Raw genomic sequence first — 18,614 nt, 5'->3', positions numbered from 1 at the left:
GCCGGAAGTAGCGACGCCCGCTGGGCCCCCTGCGTCTCCGTGGTAACCGCCCTGCTGGCTTCCTCCTTCGCCCTTTAGGAGCAAGCGGCACAAATCCGGCTCGATGGAGGAAGACGTGGACACAAGCCCCGGCGGCGATTACTACACTTCGCCCAGTTCTCCCACGAGTAGCAGCCGCAACTGGACGGAGGACATGGAAGGAGGTGGGCCTGGCGGCGGGAGCTGGCCGGCTTTCCGGTTGGGGTTACCGCGGCTGGGACTACGTATTCCGACAGGCACTGCGCGGGCGCCAGAGAGTCGGGAGTCGGCCTGGAGCCATGGGGCCTCCTGGGGATTGTAGTCGCGCGGGTTGCGTTCGGCTGGACGTAAACTCCGGGTTTGCATTCCCGGAGCTCTTTGGTTCCACTTTGGCCGGCTTTCTTGCCCTCTGCCTGTAAACAGGCTATCTCTGTGAGTTTCTTGCTTTACAGAATTGACTCAGTATAGATTCGATCAGCAGGGTGCTTCTTCTTGGGGTTCCCCATAGACCCTCCAATATAGGGTCGCCGCTAGAGGGTCCTGATACATAGGTTGCCTACTCACGGGGGTCCTTTCTGGAGTTCCTTACCCCCCAACCAAGATTCGCATCTCCACGGGAGCTTGGTATGGGTGATTCCAGTTCCATAGGAGCCCCTCTTCTCTTATAGCATCCTATTCCTGGAAGGTTTTCTTGTTGCTCCTTTGTCTTCCTAGGGTCCTCTCCAGAATGTGTCTCTCATGAGGCCCCTGTTTTGTAGGGTCAGCTGTTTCATAGAGGCTCTTTTCTGTTGAGCGCTGGCTCCTCCGGATTCTTTGTTTACTAACCGTCTCCCCAAGGGCATTCTCCAAAGGCTTCCCTTCTTTGGCGTTTCCATCTCCACCGTCGTTGTCATCTAAAGAATCCCTTTATGGGAATTCCCTAGCGATTCAGTGGTTAGAACTTGGCGCTTTCACTGCAGAGGGCCCTGGTTGGATCCCACAAACCGCGGGGCGCAGCCAGGGGGAAAAAAGAGAGAGAGAAGCAGTCTCTTTCACCTTAAGATTCCGCTCTCTAGTGAGCTAGCGCTAGCCATAAAGGAAGTGGTTTGCAGAGTGGCCTGTGGAGAGGACGTCCCTGGCATTCCTCAGATTCTCTTGTCCCCCAGTTTTAGAAGCTTGGCTTTACTCGATGTCTTTTCCCTTATCAAGGGTTCACCCCATCATATAGCCTAGTGGTTATGAACGGTGGACTCTTGAGTCCCCCAACCCTTAGCAGCTTCCTGGTGCCCCCACCTGTCTGTGCCTCAGTTTCTTCATCTGTAAAATGGGGGGTGTTAATGCCTACATTACCCACTCCATAGGGTTGTTGTGGGGATTAAGTAAATTTATGACAACTAATGTTCCTAAAACATGCCTGACACATAATAAGTACCCAATATACCTTTACAGTTTATTTTCTTCCCTCCTCCTTTTCCTGTTTCCCTCTTCCCTACTTATGTAGAGCCTGATGTCTTATAGAGATCTGTCTATACAAAGTGCCATACCTATAGGATCCTTGATAAGTAACCTAAGATTACAATTAAAAGGGCAGATTCACTAAAATGGAAAAGAATCTGATATATATATATATGAAATTGAATCATTTTACTGTATACCTGAATCATCATAAATAAACTATTCTTCAGTAAAAAGAAAAGAAGGAAGGAAGAAAAAAAAAGGCAGGTTCAGGCATCAGAGAAACAAGGGTACAAATCCCAACCCTGCCTTTTGCTCACTGTGTAGGCTGTGTACCCTTGGACAGGTGACTTAACTTCTCTGAGCCTCAGTTGCCTCATCTCCAAAGTGGGAAGATGAGAACGATCATTCTTTTGGAGAGTTGGAAGGAGGACATGGTGGAATGTGAGTAAAGCAACCATCTGGCATGTGATAAGTGACCAGGAAACAGGAGGGTTTCTCGGTGTGCACGTCCTTATAAAATTCCCATCTCTTTGAATCAGTCTGTAACACAGCTGGTTGTGACATCTGAGGTCCCAAGGGTCCTCCCTCTTCCTCACTGTGGACTCCCAGAGCAGGTACCTAATGCTGGGGGGGACCTCTCTCTATTAGGCTCTAATTTATGAATCAGAGTGTCTCTATGGTTCTGTCTCTTTGAGTTCCCTCTCTCTCTCAAGTTTGTCTCTATAAAGACCTGCATTTAATAAGCTTTAGGTCTGATTGCAGATAATAGAAAACTCAAAAGGAAGTACATTTCTCTCTCAAATAGATGTCCAGCCATCAGCAGCCCTGGGCAAGTGTGATGTGAGGGTTTTAGTCTCCTGCATTATGCAGCACTGAATATGGTTTTTATTCCTACGTTGTGGTCCAGAGTAACTGCTGGAGCTCCAACCATCATGTATCATATCCAGCCATCAGGAAAGAAGGGTCAAGTATGGGCATGTCCTCCCCCTTTAAACATAATTCTCAGAAGACTCACTTAGTTCTTCTGCTTGTCTCTGAGCCCCTGAGTTAGTCCTAAGGCCATAGTTGGCTGTGTGATGGATGCTGGGAAATGTAGTTTTACTTGGGGCAGTCGTGTGCCATCTCAAATTAATGGTTCTGGTACTAAGAAAGAAGGATAAAGTAGATATTGGGAGACAGTGAACTTCTGCCCTGTCATTTCCTGATTGGAAACTCAAAAGCACTTCTCATTAACTCTGTAATTGAAGAGATTGTCTACATATAAAGTGTATACTATTTAGAGCTGAAAGACAGCCTGTGCTGGGGTAGCCATAGCAGTCCTGAGAGGAAAAATTATAGCCTTCAGTCTATTGATTAAAAAAAGAGAAAGGCTGGAAATAAAGAGCCCAGCTTTCAATACAGGATGCTCAAAAAAGAAAAACAGCATTTTAAAAGGAAGGGAGTACTGGAGAGAGTCACTAAGGCTGGATCTGACCTTCCTGCCCTGAGAATGACATGGCCGTGACAGGGGAGGACAAGAAGGAAGCCTGTATCAGCTTCTGGTGTGTGATAGGGAATCACAGAGCCAGAAGGGGATGTCAGAGGGGGTCAGTCCCCCTGGAGCTCCCATTGGTTGCCTCAGATAATGACAAACTTGCTTCCTTCTGTGGGTATCTCAGTGGGCATCACACACAAACACAAACACACAAATCTCTAGTGTGTGCCTGTCCCTGCTTTCCTGGTGCTCACAGTCTGTTGACGAGATGGATTCTGTCTTTTCCTCCCTCCTCCTCCTCCCCCTTCCTCTCCTTCCCTTCTTACACCGCCTTCTCCTCTTTCTCCTCCTCCTGACTTCCTCCAGCTTCCTGTCTAGACAGCCCCCAATTAGCTGTTCATTAAGGGGGTTAAGCTGATTAGAGCAGTCTCTCCCTTCCTCCGCTGTGGCCTCCATGGGCAGCAGGCAGCGCTCAGCTAACTCCCCAACCCCAGCCTCCACACTCCAGTGCCTTAGAAGAGCAAAGGCCTATTGCGGGAGCAGCGGGGGGATCCAGCCCCTCCAGGACAAGACCACCCCGCCCAGTCTAGGCAAGACCCCCTGCCTAGGCAAGACCCCCCTCTCCACCCAGGCAAGACCCCTGCAGCCACATCTCTCAGGCCTTCTATACCAGCTTCCAGGCCTTTGCACATTCCATGCCCAGGCCAGGAATGCCAAGAGTGCCTATTCACGTGGCCACCTCCTCCCCGAGGCCTTCCCCGATTACTCAGCCAAGCCTGGCAAAGAGGGGATCCCAGAGTGCTCTGCTCTCGCTGCTTCTGTGGCCCTTCGCCAGGGGACATAGGCCCTTCACAGGCAGTTATTCCATTGTGGGGAGGGGGGGTTGGCTTACCTCATCCCTTTTTTAACTTTGCAGTGGGGTGGGGGGGGCAGGCAGGTGGGGGTGGCAGAGCATTGCCTGTGGTTATGGATTGGGTTTGAGTCCCAGCTCCACCACTTAGTGGCTCCTCAGGGTCTCACAGAGGGTCCTCACCCAGGTCATCTGTGCCCCCAAGGGACACTGGGTGATGTCTGGGACATCTCTGGTCATCATGACTGGGGGTGCTCCTGGCTTTGAGTGGGTGGGGCCAAAGAGGCTGCTCCACACCCCATAGAGCCCAGGATGGTTCCACAGAGGGTGACTGGCTGAGATCAGCAGTGCTGGGGAGAGCATCCCACATAGTAAGTGCCCACTGAGTGGTGGCGGTTCCTACCAGAACTGTGCTCTGTCTGCCCACCTATCCACTCTGCACACCCTCTGCCCATGCTGTGTTGTGGGTCCTGGAGACTAGAAGGCTCCACCACGGTGGGCTGCAGGGGTATGGGCTAGTTTGTGGGTCTGAGATGGGGGAGGTACAGGCCTACCTGTTAGATGAAGAGTGTGTGCTTAAATGGGGGACAGACAGGCATGTGTGACAAGCAAGTGGAAAGATGCTGAGGGGAGTGGGGCACCTACTCTCACCTGTCTCTAGTTAGGTGTGTATCTTCCACTGGCGGCACAGGGATGCTCAAGGAGGACGTATATGTATGTGTATTGAACAGAAAGCTGGCCAAGGGCACACCTGCTAAGTGGAGAGATGCTTACTTTAATGGGGCGCCTAGGGTCCTCACCCAGGTGAGGCACCATGTTGACTGCCACGGTTGCGCCTGTGGGGCTGTTCCCGGTGTGTTTGTTGGACGAACTAGAGATGTTCAGATGCAGGAGCATCATATGGGGTGTGCGGTACATGAGGGTGACTCTTTCTTGCAATGCGGGTGCCTCCCTGCCCCCACCCCACGCCCTGGCTCCTTCAAGCCCTGGAAACTCTAGAAAGGCCTTGCAGAGGTGTGGCTGGGGGTAGGTCTGCGCCGGGCTATTTCCATGCAGGACAGGCTGTTCTAGGAGATCCTAGGTGAGCGTCTCACAGCCCTAACCTCATTCTTGCCACAGCCATGCCCCAGCCGGGTGCCCACTGTGCATGCAAACATGCGCGCGTGCACACACACACCCTCCATGGCTGCAGGGACACACACACACCCTGCCCTGGGTCCTGCCAACTCTTCCTATCCCTGGGAAAGCCCAGACCTGCTCCCAAGCCCAGCTTGGCTGCCTGGTCCCTCTGGACCGCCAGCCCCATCCCAGGACATGCCACCAATCCCCGCCCCCCCCCCGACACACACACACAGCAGGTGCACACCCAGAGCCATCAAGGGCAGGGGTCTGGCCTGAATGCCTTTAATGGGCCTGACACTTGGATCGGGCTCACGCCCCGCCCCCACCCCTGGCGGTGCCAGTGCAGCAACCAGAAGCGCCGTCTGAGGAGATGCCTCAGGGAAGAGGGTGCACCAGGTGTCCCAGATGGGACAGCGCTAGGACACATGCAGGCGTCCGCTCACAGAACGATGGGCAGGAGACCACAGAAACAGGGCCCACTTACTTTATCCCATTGTTTCATTCACTGAGGCTGAGCTGGAGACCTTCTGGGTTCCCCCAGGGCATTCAGGGTAGGTAGTGAGACCCCCATCTGCAGAGGAATGGAAGCAGGTGATTCCAGTGCATGGGTTTGTGCTGGATCCTGCTCTGACGACTTTACCTGTCGTATCTCATTTAATAGCCACTATGACCCCACAGGGAAGGTTCTGCACCCCCAGGAAGGATGCCGGGGGCACAAGCACAGAGCCACTCGGACTTTGGGCCAGACCTTCCCCTCTGCCCACCCTGCTGCCTTCTCCAGGACTCTGGCGTTCCCCAGGGGGTGAGGGCAGCCCTGAGCTCACCCACGTCTGGAAGAAGAGAATATGCGGGCCAGGCTCTGTCATCCAGGGGCCCATGGGGCATTAGACCCCTCATCCCCGTGGGCCACATGACCCTGGGTGGCCCCCTGCCCTGCTCTGAACCTCAGTTTGCCCTCTCTGCAATGGGTTCCCATCCTCTCGCCCACAAGTGGCTGGTGGAAGGATGAGCAGAGGCTCCACGGGGAGGCCCAAGGGTCCTAGGAGTGGAGAGACCCTGCCTGCAGGCCCTTGACTGTCTGGCTCTCCTCACAGGCATCTCATCCCCAGTGAAGAAAACAGAGATGGACAAGTCTCCTTTCAACAGCCCATCTCCCCAGGACTCACCTCGCCTCTCCAGCTTCACCCAGCACCACCGGCCCGTCATCGCCGTGCACAGTGGTGAGCACTGCGGGCCCCGGGAGCGGAGGGGTGGCTGGGCCTTCTCAACAGGCCCCTCGCAGCCAGGGAAGTCCCACCAGTTGTCTGACCACAAGTCCTATTGCTGTAGCCTCCCATCCAGGCAAGAAAGCCTGCAGGTGCTGTGGCAGAGAGCACCCAGGCCTGACTCTTTGGAGGCCTCAGTTTCCCCTTTTGTACCAAGAGGTGCAGCCGGGGGCTCACCTCCCAACCTGATCCCCATATAGTATGACATATGACCTGTCATGGGTCACATCTGTCCAAGTGACCCATGGACAGATCCTGGGGTTGGACCGCCACAAAAAGAGGCAGACACACGGGACACACGGTGTGTCACACACGGACTTCCCTGGCGGTCCAGCGGTTACGACTCTGTGCTTCCACTGCAGAGGGCATGTGTTGATCCCTAGTTGGGGAACTAAAATCCCACATGCTTGGTGTGGCAAAAAGAGTAAAAAAAATTTTTTTTTAAGTTTAAAAAAAAGAAGGCCACACAGGAATATGGGCGCTCCTGGCCACCCACATGGGCAGCATCACACTCAGAGCAGCAGAGACAGGACTCTAGCCACCATGGGGCTTGAGCTAAGCCAGTCACCCGTCCATCAGGGCTCCTAAATGTCCCCCACCCAAGGCCGTCTGTAGAACCAAATGAGTTAAATCTATTAAACAGGAACCTGAATGTCATCTGTTGTCCCTTGGTTGTGATAATAATGATTTCGTGCCATACAAAGGCAGATATGTATACAGGACAGAGGCAAAAGTCAAGATAGCACAGCAATTTAGACTGGGACCCAGCAAAGCAGGGCCCCCAACTGCCACCTATTCTTGTAAATAAAGTTTTATTGGCACAGGGCCACACCCATCCGTGTACACATCATCTGTGGCAGCTTTCAGGTGACAAGGGCAGAGTTGAGTAGCCCTATCAGAAGCCCTATGGCCTGGAAAGCCAAAAATATTTACTGTCTGGCCAGAGAGAGAGAGAATAAAGGAGAGTGACCACTAATAGATACAGGGCTTCTTTTGTGGGGAAAGAAGATGTTCTGGAATTAAAAGTGTCACTGAATTATTTAGAACAAGAAAAAAAAAAAAGCAAATGCCACACTGGACTGTTACTGAGCAATGAAAAGGGGTGAAGCCCTGACACTTGCTACCAGTTGGACGGACCCTGTGGACACGATGCTCAGTGAGAGAGGCAGGCACAGGACACACAGGGTGTGACTCCACTGACGGGACACGTGCGGGGCAGGCCGATCCGCAGACACGGAGACTGGGTTCCTGGTGGTCAGGCTGGGGAGGGAATAGGAGTGTTGCTAATGGGAACAGGGCTTCTTTTGGTGGATATGAGAATATTCTAAAAGATTATAGTGATGGTTGCACAGCTCCGTGAAGGCGCTAAGAAAGAAAGTGAATGTACACTTTAACAGGGTGTATTTTATAGTATGCAAATGATATCTCAATTTTTTAAAAAAATGGGCCCACCTTCCATTTATGGAAAGAGCTAGCTGAGCCCTGGGTCAAGGTGCGGGCTGTGGGGCCAGTCAGTGTGGGCTCAGACCCCCGGGTCTGCCACCTGCCTGCTGTGTGGCTAGAACAGGGGACGGTCCCTCTGAGAGTCACAGTCGTCCTCTGTTTAACAAAAGGGCCGGTGGAATTTCCTGGTGGTCCAGTGGTTCGGACTCCACACTTTCACTGCCGAGGCCTGGGCTCAATCCCTGGTCAGGGAACTAAGATCCCATTAGCTACGCAGCATGGCAAAATAACAATAGTAAATTTTAAAAAATGAATAAAAATTGTAAAAGGGGTGGTTCCAGGCCCCCATGCGCTCATGGTGGAGATGTAGGCGTAACCCACTTGCATAAACACGGTGACTCTGAGACAGGGCAGCCCAGTGGGAGCCCCTGATGACCACTGCCCACCCCGCAATCTCTACAGGGATCGCCCGAAGCCCTCACCCGTCCTCAGCCCTGCACTTCCCCACCACCTCCATCCTGCCCCAGACGGCCTCTACCTACTTCCCGCACACGGCCATCCGCTACCCGCCTCACCTCAACCCCCAGGACCCGCTCAAAGATCTCGTCTCGCTGGCCTGTGACCCAGCCAGTCAGCAGCCTGGACCGGTGAGTGTGGGGCGGTGCGACCACCCCAGGGACCCCTGGGCATCGTTTATGAGTGTCAGGCGGCCCTTCCTCCAACTGGGCAGCTTCTGTTTTGCAAACACCTGGGTCTGCAGCTCCTGGAGTCAGACCAGTGGGAACTTAAGTCTGTTTCAAATGTCGGAGTGGATGACCCCGAAATCAGACATGATTACTGCTGAGCTCAGGCTGGCTTTGGCCAAACGTCCACCAAAGCTTTGATGTTCGGAGGCTTTTGGACCTGGGGACTGTGGGCGAGGTGATGGATGAAGGGGTACTTGTGGCAAACGCGGGGAGATGTGTCCAGGCCGCCCATGCGGTCTGGTGGTGCTGATCCTGATTAGGAGAAAGTGGGTGTGAAGTGGCTTGAGGAGGTGGCGATGATACAGCCATCCCAGGATGCTGGAGGCCTGCGGGGCCAGGCGAGCCCCGGGTACCCACCAAACTCGTCCCGGCCAGGCCCATCCACAGCCCCAGGGTGGACAGCAGCCCGAGGCGGAGGGGGCACCCGCCGCCTTAACCACCTGTCTCTCTGTTCCCCCCAGTTAAATGGAAGTGGCCAGCTCAAAATGTCCAGTCACTGCCTTTCTGCTCAGATGCTGGCACCCCCGCCCCCCGGGCTGCCGCGGCTGGCGCTCCCCCCTGCCACCAAACCCACCTCCGAGGGAGGAAGCTCGTCGCCGACCTCGCCCTGTAAGCACCCAGGAAGGCGTCCCCCAGGGGCCCCTCCCCTCCCCGGCCCCGCTGCTGGGGTTGGGGGCTTAGGCCCACCCGGTGCGTGCCGGCGAGTTTGGTGGGTCCCCAGACGGAGGCCTGGTCCACGCAGGGCCAAGGCAGCCTGAGGAGATGGTTGGGGGCGAGTCTGGGGTCTGCCTCCGCTGGCTGAGTGGCCTGGGGCCCGCCGTGTGCCACCCCACCCCCACTCCCATACCCAGGCTCCAAACCCTCCTCTGTACAACAAGCAGTAAGGGAAGATCTCAAACTGGAGGCGGGAGGGCCAGACCCGGCCCCCAGGTGCCTTCTGTCTGTGAAAAAGGGGACTCTGTTATGATGGTTGCTGTTTTAAAGTCAGGACATTTCACGTAAAATTTCCAGATTTCCCCTGGATTGTCAGGGAAAACTGGCCACAGCGGGCTCTGTTCCTAGCTGCCAGACTGGGCCACACCTTCAGGCGGGACAGTCCCCGCTTGCCCATCTGTCCCCAGGAGGCCAGGGGTGGCTGCCCTGCCTTCTAAAACTTTCTGCCCTCTAGATGTAGGTCTAGGTGGTAGCCTAGTGGGAGGCCCTGTCTGGGTCTCCTAACCTTCCCGAGCTTTCCACTTTCGGGATGTGGCTGGAGAGATTACAGCTCACCAGCCCCCAGTGGACGCCCCTACCCTGGTCCAGGTATCCCCATCAGCCATGGCTCTGCCCCCAGCCTCTCCCTGAACCCCATCTTTTTTAATGTCTCTCTCTCTCCCTCACTCCCCAAATGAGCTTTCTCACCCCCAGCAGGAGGGGCCAGCCCTCCCTCTGGGCCCTGTTGGCCCCCCTCCCCACACACAGCACCCCCACCCCTAGTGTTTCTTCCCCAGTATCCACTGCCTCCCAAGACCCGGGGGCAGCCTCACATGTAGACATCTTTCACCAAACACCAAGACGCAGCACTGGAACACTGGGCTCCAATCCCACCCCTGAAGCTCCTTCCCTGTGTGACCTTGGGCAACTGTCCTCCCCTCTCTGAGCCTCAGTTTTCTCAGCCGCAAAATGGGACAGTCACCAGGGGCGGTGCAGAGCGAGTCAGTGAAACAGATCAGGGAGAACACTTAGCAGGAGGCAGGCGCAGGGCACAGAGTTGGCATGGGGGGCTGGTCATCACCTTCTCGCCCTACTTCCTCATCTGTGAATGGGCAGAAGAGTTTTGTCTGCTGTGTTGAGGCCACTGAGTTAACCCTGGAATGCTGCCCACTGCGTGGTATACAGTAGACACTTAATAGACGGGGAGTGAACGTGGATTTCTTCTCTTTTGCCTTGTACCAACTTCTCTACTGCAGGTCCAGCCTGCTTTCCCCTCGCAAGCTCCCCAAGCCTCACTGCCTTCCACTTACCTTGCTCCAGTGGAGACCACATGGGGACACTCCCGCCACCCCCTTCCCCGCACCCCAGCCTGGATTTCGAATCATTGCCTCACCCACAAAGCGTGATCAGTGAGATTAAAATATAAAGATGCTGCGTGTGTGCACCCAGCCTTCCCCGAGCCCTCTCCAGGCGGGAAATTAATAAATAAAATGCCCTCAATAATTCATGGCACCCCGCACGGCGGGAGGCAGGCCACGGGAGCAGGATGGACCAGGCACTGGAACTCTGAATAATTCACAGGCGGTTTCTGGATTATGAATCTTTCATCCCGCGCCTTCCCTCCTGGCAGACACCTGCCTGCGCGACCCCTGGGGCCTGAGCCTGTGGGCTTTTCGGGGTGCCCGGACCGTCCGGGGGAGGGCGGCCAGCTCAGAGGTGCCAGGTGCTGGGCGCGCAGGCCTGGCTGTCTGACCCTGAGCAGCGGCCACCCTCTCTGGTGCTCCCGCGCCGCCCCCGCGCTAACGGGCTCTCGGTCTCTCTCCTCCTCGCAGCCTACTCTACGCCCGGCACGTCCCCTGCAAACCGTTCCTTTGTGGGATTAGGACCAAGGGATCCAGCGGGCATTTATCAGGCACAGGTAGGGGCCAAGAGGCCGGCTGGCGGGGGGGTGGGAGGGGCAGGGCAGAGGGGCCGGCCGGGCGTGCAGGGAGCCTTCCCCCAGCTGTACCCCTGGCATGGCAGCTGTTGAGCGTGGCTGGAGGACCCACCTGCCAGGTCCTTCCAGGGCCTTGAGCCCATAGCGGGGGATGTGGTAAAGCCCCAAATCCCGCCAGGGGATGTGGGGCTGGGCTTGTCACTGCCCCAGTCCTATTTGTACAGATGGGAAGACTGAGGCTCACAGAGGAGAGGGGCTTTGCCCAGGATCACATACTGCATCAGCCCAAGCTTTCAGACCCCCAACCTTCATCCCCTCCCACGCCGGCCAGAGGGAGGCAAGGGGTGGCAAGGGATCCCAGGATGCCAGAGGAAGCTGGGGAAACCAAGGCAGCCCACGGCAGGGGGGTGGGGCCTCCTGGTAGAGCATGCAGGCCCCCACCCCAGGCTCCAGCCCGCGAGGTGGGAGGGAGACAGCAGAGGTGGGGTTGGCATCACTGCCACTGAGTGTGCACCAGGTTGGGGGGACCAAGGCTGGCTGAGGACAAGACAAGGAGGCTCAGAGAGGAGGAGTGAGTTGCCTGAGGCTGCACAGCACTGCGGGGCCAAGCCTCAATGTGTCTGGAACTGAGACCCGTGGCTCCCAGCATCTCTCGAGGCAGGAGGTGGCCTCAGCCCCTCCCTGTGTGTCCCCAACTCCCACCTTTGGTCTGGCATCTGTATCCGTGTCGTGTGCAGGCCAGGAAGGTGCTGGCAGCTGGTGTTCGATGGTGGTGGCTGTACCCCTGAGCCCTGCTCCCTGGTTGGTGCATGTTGAGGAGGGGATCACGGGATGTAAAACAGCTGCTGCAGCCCCTCTGAGTCCCAGATGCACAGAGAAACGTCCTGGGGCTCCCCAGTAACCATAGAGCATGGGGATTTGCAGGGTCCCCAGGGGTCACGTTTGGATCCTCAAGCCACCATGAGAGAGTGATCTCTTGCAACAGAGTCCATGGCCAGGGGGCAGGGGTGAGGGCGAGGTGGACAGGTAGCCACGTCCCCCTTCTCCGCTGAGATCAGAATTGGCCACTCTGGGGAGGCCCAAGGAACCTTCCGCCACAGCCTGGCCCCCTGGGGACCATTTGACCTGCCCCGGCTGCTGCTGGCAGCTCAGGAGGTCCAGAGTTGGGGGGACCTGGCAGTCCCCCTCCCTCCCTTCACAGACTTTAGCTGGGGGTCCTGGGATCAGGAGATGAGGGCTTGTGCCCAGCTCTCCTTCACCCACTCTGAACCTCAGTCTCTTCTTCCAGCCTTGGGTACCTCCTGGGGAGTCCTTGAAGGTTCTGGAGCCTCAGGGTACCAGTTTGATCCAAAAAGGGCATGGAAAGGCCAGGGCCACCCCTCGCATACCCAAAACATTAAGTGTCCCACCTCACTGAGCCCTGGCCAGGATCCAGACAGAGGGATTGCTTGGTCAGGGTCACCCACTGAGCTGGCGCAGCCCCAGGCCACCCCCCTTTCAATTGGGTTTTGAGTTCTATCCCAGTGTGGACACCCCTGCCCCCAGAGTGCTCAGGGAGCCAGAATCTTCCTCTTCCACTCTCACCTGACAGCCCTCCCCACTGGAGGCTGGGCATGTCCTAATTGCTTCCGAAACCAAAGCTAATAAAAGCAACGGGCGGGTGTGGGCTGCCCTCTTCACCCTGCCCCGGTCTCCCCCATCCATGGTGTCACCTCCCCTATCATCAGCCTCTGCATGGGGGGAGAGGGGACCACCCCAAGTGGACGGCCTGGGAAGGGAGGGAAATCAAGGCAGGCAGGTAGGGGGAACCTTTGTTTCTCTGTGCCTATGGTCACCCCCTGCTTGGTGAGCAGGCCCTGCCAGGGGACCAGAGAGGGTGGGACTGGGACTGTGGAGGACCCTGGGGGAGGGGGCATCTGGGCCCCTGCCTGGGAGGGGAGAGGTTGGAGCCTGGCGTCTGACAGAGGATAAGGATGTCCAGGCAGGGGGCTCAGCGCTGCCAAGGGCTGGAAATAATGGGGAAGCAGCCTGAGCATAGCTGGCAGACCTGAAACGTGGGCTTGGCCTGGGGGCCCAGGGGAGCCATGGAAGAGGTTAGAGGGAGGCGGGGTCTGCACAGCCAGGGCTGGCAGCCAGAAAGAACTTTGTGGGGCTGGTGTCAGGGGGCAGCAAAGGTGTTGGATGGAGGACCCTGCCAGAATTGTGTAGGCAGGACCTTGGGTCCCTGGACTAAGGGGTCCCCCAACCCCGGCAGACCCCAAAGGGAGGGAAGGGGAGGAAGGAACCGCGAGACCCATTCCCCCCTCTCGGAGCCCCTGTGCTAAAGGCTCAGAGCGGAGAGGCCTCCTCTTTGGCGCAGTCAGCACTTCCTCCGCCTTCCTTGTTCCTGGCGGGTTGGCTCTCCTCTGCACGCGGCCCCCCACCTCCGCCCCACCTCCCAGCCTGCATTGGCTTCTCCCCTTCCCACTTCCATCTCCTGCCCTCACCCTCATCATTGCCTGGCCCCCTGATCAATATTCTCTGACCCCAATCAGCGCCCGTCCTCTAATCAATGGCAATTGATCTCTCCCTGATCAATTGCCTACCTTCTTCATCTCCCCACCCCCATCTCTCACCATCCTACCCCTCCCCCGCAGCCCTGAGCCAGCCATCACTTTGTCCTCCAGAGTAGGGTTCTGTGGGGTCTGACACCTCCCCCGCTTCCCTGTGTGAAGGGGTGGGTCCGCCTGGCCTAGCATTTTCCCCCAATCCTTCTCTGCCCATCACACCTGGTCAGCAGATGAGCAGAGGGCCTGAGTGGTTAAGCCGTGTGCCCAGAGCCACACTGAGGGCTCCAGCCAGGCCAGGGGGTGACAGAGCCCAGACCTCACTGTTGGCACCATGCGGCCTCAGTCTCCCCCTCAGCTGATGGGAGAGGATGTTGAGTTGAGGGTGCCTTCCCCCCTCCCACCATTACGGGGGCCAGAGTCGGGAGGGCAGAGAGCTTAGGAGGGGAGGAGGCAGGGAGGAAGGGCCTGGGGAGGCCGGCCACCACAGGGGAGGGTCACGCCCAGAATCTGTCTGGTTGCCAACGGAAACCAGACATGAGGTAATGGCCAAGATGAACTTGAACTTGGCTGGAGGTGGGGGGCTGGGAGCCACGGCGCCAGTTCGATGGAATGGCCCAGCGGCTACAGGCGGCCTGGTGGGATTGATCGCCCGGTTGGAGGGAGTGTGACTAGTTTACAGCAGGGGTGGGGGCACAGCGCTGCTGTGACCTCAGTGGGATGGGGCAGGGGGGTCCCTACCCCAGTCCCACTCCCCAGGTGGATTGGATGTATTTCCAGGGGAAGGGTCTGTACAGCAGCTTCCCTGTGGGGACCCAGGCCAGAGCTGTCCCTATAGACCTGACTGCCTGACCCCAAGCCTCGGTCTTCTCCTCTGTAAAGTGGAAGTCATGACCCCCTCAATGGCCAGGCTAAGGGGTCAGCCCCAGGCAGGGGGACAAGCAAGTAGCTTCTCAGGCCCTAGTTCAAATTCTGTCTTCTTCCCTCAAACGCTGGTGGACTTAGGCAAGTTACTTTACCTCTCTGAGCCCCTGTCTTCTTCACTGCAAAACGGGGTCGGGGGGCAGTAGTCCCTCTTTCATGAGGGTTCTAGGGGAACCATTAAATGCAAAAATGTTAAAAGTAAAAAAGAAACAAACAACCCAGGTCACAGTGCCTGAACATGGTGCCTGTCTGTAAAGATTCACCAGTGGCCCTCCTCTGACAAGGGGGAGTATCCCCTCCTGCGTTTTATACTCAGGGTTGGAGGTGGGGTTGCCAGATTTAGCAAACAAAGCTACAGAGTTCAGGTAGATTGCAGTTCCAGATAAAGAATTTAAAAAGAAAAAAAATTTTTTAAAGCACAAGTATATCCCAAAAGTTGCATGGGATATACTTATACTAAAAGGCTTATCTAGGATTCAGGTGTAACTGAACTTCCTGAGTTTTATCCAGCAGCCCTGTTTAGGGGCCCAATCACTCGCCCAGGGTCACCTAGCAGGTTACACAAGTCTGGGACAGAGGTCATAGGTTCCAGGGGTCGAGGGGGCCGCAGTGGGTATAGGCTGTGGCCCACAGAGCCTGACCCCCGTCTCTCTCTCTCTCTCTCTCTCTCTCTCTCTCTCTCTCTCTCTCTGTCCCCCTCTGGCTGCCCAGTCCTGGTATCTGGGATAAGAAAGATTTCTTCCCAAGCCCTGCTCCTTCGTCCCAGGAATCCCAGGGGGCCGCATGGTCGGCCCCCGGCCCACGTTTTCGGTGGAAAGCTACAGCAAGCAAGAACGCCCCGCCGCCGACTCCCAGCCCGGCCGAAAGACAAAATCACACAGACACATAAACACAGGAGGAAAAAAAGAAAAAAAAAAAACGGAAAAAAAAAAAGACAAACGGGGGAAAAAATTACAATACATAAAGATAAACCCACCCAACCAAGAAGATAGACGGTAAAGATGACAACGCTTCGGACTCTCGGGACACCACGGCCGGACGGACCGGACGCTCGGGATCGTCCTAAGTTATTCATCTCCTCTCGCTGCTGCTGCTGCCGGTCAGGGAGGCCCAGCCACGCCCGCCTCCTCCCAGGACCAGGTGAGCGCAGCCTGGAGCCCGCGCCAGGCCCACGGGGCAGGGCACCCAGTGAGGCCTCCGCTCCACCCGCGCGCCCACCGCCACCTCCAGGACAGTGTTTGCCAGGCTGGGGAGGCTGGCCCTGGGGGGCTGGCAGGGACCCCAGCAGCAGGCAGCGGAGGCGGCTGGGTGGGCAGGGGGCGACGGGGCCAGAAGAGGGTGGCAGGGAGACCCCGGCAAGGCCAGGGCACTAGCACGTGGCGGATGCTCGGCGAAGGCACGCCCGGCAGGCGTGGACCTCTACCTGCTCTTTTGCGTGAAGCCCCTCCGCACCTGCCGGGTTTGGGAGCCGTCTCTATGCAAATGACCCCCAGCCCCACCCCAGGCATAGGAGGCCACCCCAGCGCACCCCAGCCCCCCTCCCACTGGCTCCACACCCCCATCCCCACCCTGGGAGGGCCCCACGTTGCACACACTGTAAGAAATGCACTTTTCCAAGGAAGGGGCTGGGGGCGGTGGAGCGGAGAGGCCTGGGGGCTGCTCTGGTCTCTCTATCCACCCAACCCTTGAACTGGGGAGGACCCCCCTCACTTAGCCCGTGGAGGTGGGAGGTGAGAGCGAGTGGTTTAAGTGCCTGATTTCCACCGCCCGCCCCCCTCCCCTGTGTCCAGCTGGGACGAGAGTGGCCGTGGGCCTCCCCCCTCCCTCCTCTCCCACAACCTGACCCCTTCCAGTCGCTGACCCCTCATTGCTATGACCCCATCAGAGCTAGAGAGATGGAACCCCTGCCCCCAGCAGGCCCAAGGGGCAGAGCTGGGCCTCCTCCCAGTGTCCTGCCCCGCTGGGGTATGGGGCCTGGGGTCTCGAGAAGCTGGTGTGCCCCCTCTGCCCCCACGTCTCCTCTGCCAGTGCCTTACATCCTGGAGCGACAGCCCCTCCCTGGTGCCTCCCGGCCCAAAGGGGGACCACGGTTTGCACTTTCATCCCCCATCCCTGCCGAAGTGGGGCACAGCCAGGAGGCGTCGCCCGCTGGGTGGCCAGAAGGAGAGGGGCCAGGCCACCTGTGGTCCAGAACAGGGCCGGGGGCTCCGGCTGAGGGCGGGCAGGTCGGCGCCTTGGGGCTCCCTGCTGCCATGTAGGGGGGCCTCCCATCTGCTAAACATTTTCCGTTGAGCCGCTCCAAAAACACTAAACCTGGGGACATGGGGTGCCCCTTTACCCCAGCTCCCCGGCCCCATCCATGCCTCCTCCCCGGGATGGCCATCTTGGGAAGGGGGGCCTGGGAAAGGGTGTTAGGTGTTCTGGGGTCTCCAGGCCCAAACACAAAGACCCCTTCTGGCCATCTGTCTGAATCCCAACTGGTCTCCATGCCTGGCGCTGGGGAATGCCGACCCCCATCCCCGGCCTAGGCCAAAGCCATGGCCCTGGGAGGGCCTCTGCCCACTGCTCCTAGCCTGACCCACCCCTCCCTCTCCTGGTAAACCCCTCGTGCCCCGGGCCTGGCCAGCCTCCTCCCACCTCCCCAGACACCGGACTTTCCTCCCAAACCAGCCCAAGGGGCTTGGTGAACCCACTGGATCATAAAGAGAAAGACACCCCCCACACACAAGACCCTTCCCCACCAGCCGCACTCCCACTGTCCGGAGGGGTTCGAGAACCCTTGGTCCGTCCGTCTGTCCCCAGGGCCCCTCCAGCAGGTGGCCGTTGGGGACCAAAGCATGGGCCGCTCTGGGGGAGGGCAGGAGGGGTGGGTCGTGCAGTTGGGGTATCCGGAAGCTTGTCAGCCGGGAACCTGAGGGTGCGGGTAGGCAGGGAAGGGGAAGGGGCACCCGGCAGCCCCCAGCTTCCTAACTTTGCATGGTGCTTAGTCGAGGATTTCTGTGACCTGGCTCCTGACTTCAGCTCGCGGCGGCTGAAACTGCATGGCAATTGATACTGGCTCTATCTCCCTCCCTACGCCACCCCCGACTCCAGCCCTTCACCACCACCCTCCTTCTCTTTAAAAGAAAACAAAAAAAAGATACAGAAAAAAAAAACCCTTAAAAAAATTCCATGTTTCCTAATTTGCACGAAATTTTCTATCACATGATGTGCCTTGCCTTCCAAGAATAAGTATTACCTTTAAACAATATCAGCGCACACAGATAGCTGCATGCACTGCTCGTGTAGTTTAAAAGAAAAAATGACAAAACAATGACATGAAATAAAAAGTAAAAATTGAAAAGGGATGTATTTCTATTTGTAAAAAAAAAAATTAAGAATTAAAAAAAAAATCACACGCTTAAAAATCACATTGCTTAAAAAAAACAAAGCAATGCACGCAACAATCACCCCACAGTTTGCCCTGCCCCCAGCCTGCCCTGGGCTCTTGTCTCCCTATCTCCTGCTGCATTGGGGGTGCCCCCTGGTGCTCTGCAACCCCCCCGGCCCCATCCTCGGGCTCCAGAGGGGTCATTTCGCATCCCCTGCCCACAGCAGCGGACAGACCTCAGGGGTGTGCCCTGGCCCCAGGCAAGGGTTTCTCCCCTCACTGGGCCACAGGCCAGCCCCCCGCAGACGCCACGCATGCACCTACGCATTCTCACCCCCCAACCCTGGGGCGGCCACCCTGCCGACAGCCAGACTCCCCCCGCCACCTCTCCCACAGGCTGGCATCCCCCTGGCTCAGGGTTGCATCGCTGTGTCACTACCCCTCTGCAGCCCCCTCCTTCTTGCCAAAGGACCCATCCCCATAGACTGGCCTTGGGGTGGCAGGAAGGACCCTCCTGCCAACCCTCCCCCCCGGTTCTACTATGTCTTCCAGCTGTGACTGCAGAGGGGGTCTGGTGTGAAACAAACAAAAAGACAAAACCAAACCCGATATATGCAATATTTGTCTGTCTGTACCTGTTAAGGTCTAGCTCAGCCATGGAGGCCCGGCCGGGGGGTTGGGGCCAGGGGCAGGGATGGCCGGGGGGCACCGTGTCACAGGCCCCGTCCAAGGGGCCAGCCATTGCTGTTGTCTTTTCTTCGGTTTTATTTTCTCTTGTTTTCCTTTCTGC

The 18,614-nt window shown here is 57.3% G+C and overlaps 1 protein-coding gene across 4 annotated transcripts in view; it reads left to right on the top strand.

The window, feature by feature from the left end:
* NFIC (nuclear factor I C) overlaps positions 1 to 17,797 on the top strand; it is a 70,518-nt gene extending 52,721 nt beyond the window's left edge. For 2 of the 4 annotated variants that reach the window (XM_055547325.1, XM_055547314.1), the window contains exons 6-11: positions 79 to 203; positions 5,996 to 6,121; positions 8,072 to 8,256; positions 8,817 to 8,964; positions 10,881 to 10,966; positions 15,166 to 17,797. In XM_055547325.1, the coding sequence (XP_055403300.1) occupies positions 79 to 203; positions 5,996 to 6,121; positions 8,072 to 8,256; positions 8,817 to 8,964; positions 10,881 to 10,966; positions 15,166 to 15,183 (688 nt within the window). In that variant the 3' untranslated portion in view covers positions 15,184 to 17,797. The remainder of the gene's footprint in view (positions 1 to 78; positions 204 to 5,995; positions 6,122 to 8,071; positions 8,257 to 8,816; positions 8,965 to 10,880; positions 10,967 to 15,165) is intronic. The other 2 variants (XM_055547317.1, XM_055547319.1) reach the window with 2 other exon arrangements.
* The last annotated feature ends 817 nt before the right edge of the window (positions 17,798 to 18,614 follow it).

The sequence above is a fragment of the Bubalus kerabau genome, chromosome 1 (genome assembly GCF_029407905.1).
Source record: "Bubalus kerabau isolate K-KA32 ecotype Philippines breed swamp buffalo chromosome 1, PCC_UOA_SB_1v2, whole genome shotgun sequence".
Classification (NCBI taxonomy): Eukaryota; Metazoa; Chordata; class Mammalia; order Artiodactyla; family Bovidae; genus Bubalus; species Bubalus kerabau.
This window is presented reverse-complemented; position numbering and strand designations above follow the sequence as displayed.